The 5,000-nt window shown below is 57.9% G+C and overlaps 1 protein-coding gene across 1 annotated transcript in view; it reads right to left on the bottom strand.

Moving 5' to 3' along the window:
• Positions 1-1,315, bottom strand: part of LOC310963891 (uncharacterized protein) — a gene marked incomplete at both ends in the record, with an annotated part of 4,978 nt that extends 3,663 nt beyond the window's left edge. Inside the window, 2 exons of the mRNA XM_083936848.1 lie at positions 1-894; positions 1,189-1,315. The exon at positions 1-894 is cut by the window's left edge and continues 272 nt beyond it. Coding sequence (XP_083792974.1) covers positions 1-894; positions 1,189-1,315 — 1,021 coding nt within the window. The remainder of the gene's footprint in view (positions 895-1,188) is intronic.
• Between the last annotated feature and the right edge of the window lie 3,685 nt (positions 1,316-5,000).

Here is a 5,000-nt window from a genome sequence, read left to right as displayed (position 1 = left end):
GCGAGAAGCGGCGCTCGCAGCCCTGCACGGAGCACGGGAACGGTTTCACTTTGGGGCCGCTCTTACCGGGAGTAGCTCTCCGGCCCGCGCGTGACACCCTGGGGGCTCCTGCCGCGTGCACGCCGCTCAGGTTGACTATCGGGAACGCGCCCTGCAGGAGGGTGGAGAGGAGGTGCGCGTCCAGGGTGGAGGGGAGGGGGGAGGGGGAGAAGGGGAGGGTGCTCCCGCTCTGCTCGAGCTCCGTCTTGACTGCCGGTCTGCTGATGACGTAGCTGCCGGGGTCTCCCCCGGTAACCGGCGCAGCGGCCGTTAAACTCTTGAGCCAGTCCTCCAGCCCCAGCGGCTCCTGCTTCACCTCACAGCCGGCCTTCAGCTCACTCTGCCCGGCCTCGGAGCTCAAAAGAGAGCCGATAAAGTCCGTCACATCCACCTGTTGCTCCAGAGCCGACAGCGACAGCAGCGAGTCCGCGCTGCCCGGGTACAGAGCGTCGTTCCCGGCCACAGGGGAGTGTCCACACCCGCTGCTGCAGCTGGAGGTCCCGAACTCGCTCTTAACCACCACCGGGTGTGAGGCGGGGGTGGGGGGCAGCGGGGCGGGGATGCTCAGCTCAGAGCCGGGAGTGAAGAGCAGGGGAGAGGGGGGGGCTGCGGCCGGGGTGGACTCGCTCTGCTGCTCCATCTCGGTGCAGATCCCGACGATCTCCGTGATCATGTTGAGGATCGCGTCCGCGGTGCTGCTCAGCCCCGCTGCTGCTGCTGCTGCTGCCACCGCCGCCTCAGGCTCCGGGAAGAAGCCGCCGGTGTAGCCGAGAGAGGGCGAGAGCGTGTCCGAGGAGCAGTCGCTGAAGTCGGAGAAGAAATCTGAGTCTGAGGCGTCAGTGCCCGGAGAGAAGACTGAGGAGAGAGGGGGGGGGGGGTGTTATTGTTATTGCATAATGTGAGCTGTCAGTGGGCAGCAGCTGCCTCCACACTGACGACCAATCAGATGTGAACATGCACCTGCAGCCTCATCATCATCATCATCATTATTATTATTATTAATATTATGATTATTATGATTGTTATTGTCTCAATGCTGCAGCTTCTGCAGCAAACATCAAACATTACAGAACATCTCATTATGATTCTGATGGTTCTGATGGTTCTGATCATTGATCGGTCATTGATCGGTCATTGATCGACACGCACCTTGGCAGAAAGGTGAGCCCACGTCAGAGTCGGCCCCGTCGCTGGGGCTCGAGCCCACGCTGTCCACCCAGGCGCTGCACGCGTCCTCAAACTCCGACATGAAGCTGTCCTCGCGCTCCAGAAGCATTGCGTGATTCACTTTGTGTGCGCGTGCAAAAACGTGTAAAAAACCCGCCGTGTGTCCGGTGAGGATGCACAGGTGAGCTAGAGTTAATAATCCGGTGTGTGTGTGTGTGTGTGCAGAGAGGGTCCCGTTAGTCCTGCCCGGTGCTCGGTGCTCGGTGCTCGGTGCTCGGTGCTCGGTGATGCTCAGTGAGGATGCTGTCTTCCCTCCGCTCCGCTGCAGCTTTTATACTCTCCGTCTCCTAGGTAACTCCCGTCCCCGGCCTTATTGGTCTGCACCGGCGCGAGGGATTCCCCCCGCCGCGCGGCTTCGTAGCTGCCCAAACATGGGCCGCATCCGGTTGTGACGGCGGGTATCCCCGCACCATAAAAGGACCGGCGGCGGAGCGACGTCGACACCAGAGAGGGAGAGAGGGAGAGAGGGGTTTCCTTCACTGCGGCAACAGAGAGAGATTATACAAGAGGCCGGGGTGATGCAGGGATGGAGGGATGGAGGGATGAGTGCAGCACAGGGTGGAGGTATGAGTGCAGCACAGGGTGGAGGGATGAGAGCAGCACAGGGTGGAGGGATGAGAGCAGCACAGGGTGGAGGGATGGAGGGATGGAGGGATGAGAGCAGCACAGGGTGGAGGGATGGAGGGATGAGAGCAGCACAGGGTGGAGGTATGAGTGCAGCACAGGGTGGAGGGATGGAGGGATGAGAGCAGCACAGGGTGGAGGGATGGAGGGATGAGAGCAGCACAGGGTGGAGGGATGAGAGCATCACAGGATGGAGGGATGGAGGGATGAGAGCAGCACAGGGTGGAGGGATGACTGAGCAGCACAGGGTGGAGGGATGGAGGGATGAGTACAGCACAGGGTGGAGGGGTGGAGGGATGAGTGAGCACAGGGTGGAGGGATGGAGGGATGAGTGAGCACAGGGTGGAGGGATGGAGGGATGAGAGCAGCACAGGGTGGAGGGATGGAGGGATGGAGGGATGAGAGCAGCACAGGGTGGAGGGGTGGAGGGATGAGAGCAGCACAGGGTGGAGGGATGGAGGGATGAGTGCAGCACAAGGTGGAGGGATGGAGGGATGGAGGGATGAGTGCAGCACAGGGTGGAGGGATGGAGGGATGAGAGCAGCACAGGGTGGAGGGATGGAGGGATGAGAGCAGCACAGGGTGGAGGGATGGAGGGATGAGAGCAGCACAGGATGGAGGGATGTAGGGATGAGAGCAGCACAGGGTGGAGGGATGGAGGGATGAGAGCAGCACAGGGTGGAGGGATGGAGGGATGAGAGCAGCACAGGGTGGAGGGATGGAGGGATGAGTGCAGCACAGGGTGGAGGGATGGAGGGATGAGAGCAGCACAGGATGGAGGGATGAGAGCAGCACAGGGTGGAGGGATGGAGGGATGAGTACAGCACAGGGTGGAGGGATGGAGGGATGAGAGCAGCACAGGATGGAGGGATGAGAGCAGCACAGGGTGGAGGGATGGAGGGATGATAGCAGCACAGGGTGGAGGGATGGAGGGATGAGAGCAGCACAGGGTGGAGGGATGGAGGGATGAGAGCAGCACAGGGTGCAGGGATGGAGGGATGGAGGGATGAGTGCAGCACAGGGTGGAGGGATGGAGGGATGAGAGCAGCACAGGGTGCAGGGATGGAGGGATGGAGGGATGAGTGAGCACAGGGTGGAGGGATGGAGGGATGAGTGCAGCACAGGGTGGAGAGATGGAGGGATGGAGGGATGAGAGCAGCACAGGGTGGAGGGATGGAGGGATGAGAGCAGCACAGGGTGGAGGGATGGAGGGATGAGAGCAGCACAGGGTGGAGGGATGGAGGAATGAGAGCAGCACAGGGTGGAGGGATGGAGGGATGAGAGCAGCACAGGGTGGAGGGATGGAGGGATGGAGGGATGAGTGCAGCACAGGGTGGAGGGATGACTGAGCACAGGGTGGAGGGATGGAGGGATGAGAGCAGCACAGGGTGGAGGGATGGAGGGATGGAGGGATGAGTGCAGCACAGGGTGGAGGTATGAGTGCAGCACAGGGTGGAGGGATGGAGGGATGAGTGCAGCACAGGGTGGAGGGATGGAGGGATGAGTGCAGCACAGGGTGGAGGGATGGAGGGATGAGAGCAGCACAGGGTGGAGGGATGAGAGCAGCACAGGGTGGAGGGATGGAGGGATGAGAGCAGCACAGGGTGGAGGGATGGAGGGATGGAGGGATGAGTGCAGCACAGGGTGGAGGGATGGAGGGATGAGTGCAGCACAGGGTGGAGGGATGGAGGGATGAGAGCAGCACAGGGTGGAGGGATGGAGGGATGAGAGCAGCACAGGATGGAGGGATGGAGGGATGAGAGCAGCACAGGATGGAGGGATGGAGGGATGAGTGCAGCACAGGGTGGAGGGATGGAGGGATGAGAGCAGCACAGGATGGAGGGATGAAGGGATGAGTGCAGCACAGGGTGGAGGGATGGAGGGATGAGAGCAGCACAGGGTGGAGGGATGGAGGGATGAGAGCAGCACAGGGTGGAGGGATGGAGGGATGAGAGCAGCACAGGGTGGAGGGATGGAGGGATGAGAGCAGCACAGGGTGGAGGGATGAGAGCAGCACAGGGTGGAGGGATGGAGGGATGAGAGCAGCACAGGGTGGAGGAATGAGAGCAGCACAGGATGGAGGGATGGAGGGATGAGAGCAGCACAGGGTGGAGGGATGGAGGGATGAGAGCAGCACAGGATGGAGGGATGGAGGGATGAGAGCAGCACAGGGTGGAGGGATGGAGCAGCTTTATTGTTGTTGACGCATTTAGAAATAAAAGAGTTTTTGTTGTGACGACAGAAACATTTCTGCTGTTTCTCATTTACAACCTGCAGAAGTTCACCTGTTGTTGTTGTTGTTGTTGTTGTTGTTGTTGTTGTTGTTGTTGTTGAAGAAGAGCAGCTGTCAGAAACAGATCCACAGAGCAGAGGCTGCACAGACTTTTTAAAGGGTAGGGGCGAAAAGGGGCACCGACATCACATCCTCACCACTGAAGAGGACACTTTAACACACGTTTATGCTCCTAGAGGACACTTTAGCACACGTTTATGTTCCTAGAGGACACTTTAGCACACGTTTATGCTCCTAGAGGACACTTTAACACACGTTTATGCTCCTAGAGGACACTTTAACACACGTTTATGCTCCTAGAGGACACTTTAACACACGTTTATGCTCCTAGAGGACACTTTAACACACGTTTATGCTCCTAGAGGACACTTTAGCACATGTTTATGCTCCTAGAGGACACTTTAGCACACGTTTATGCTCCTAGAGGACACTTTAACACACGTTTATGCTCCTAGAGGACACTTTAACACACGTTAATGCTCCTAGAGGACACTTTAACACACGTTTATGCTCCTAGAGGACACTTTAACACACGTTTATGCTCCTAGAGGACACTTTAACACACGTTTATGCTCCTAGAGGACACTTTAGCACACGTTTATGCTCCTAGAGGACACTTTAACACACGTTTATGCTCCTAGAGGACACTTTAACACACGTTTATGCTCCTAGAGGACACTTTAACACACGTTTATGCTCCTAGAGGACACTTTAACACACGTTTATGCTCCTAGAGGACACTTTAGCACACGTTTATGCTCCTAGAGGACACTTTAACACACGTTTATGCTCCTAGAGGACACTTTAACACACGTTT

This window comes from Echiichthys vipera (genome assembly GCF_963691815.1).
Source record: "Echiichthys vipera genome assembly, chromosome: 22".
NCBI lineage: Eukaryota > Metazoa > Chordata > Actinopteri > Perciformes > Trachinidae > Echiichthys > Echiichthys vipera.
This window is presented reverse-complemented; position numbering and strand designations above follow the sequence as displayed.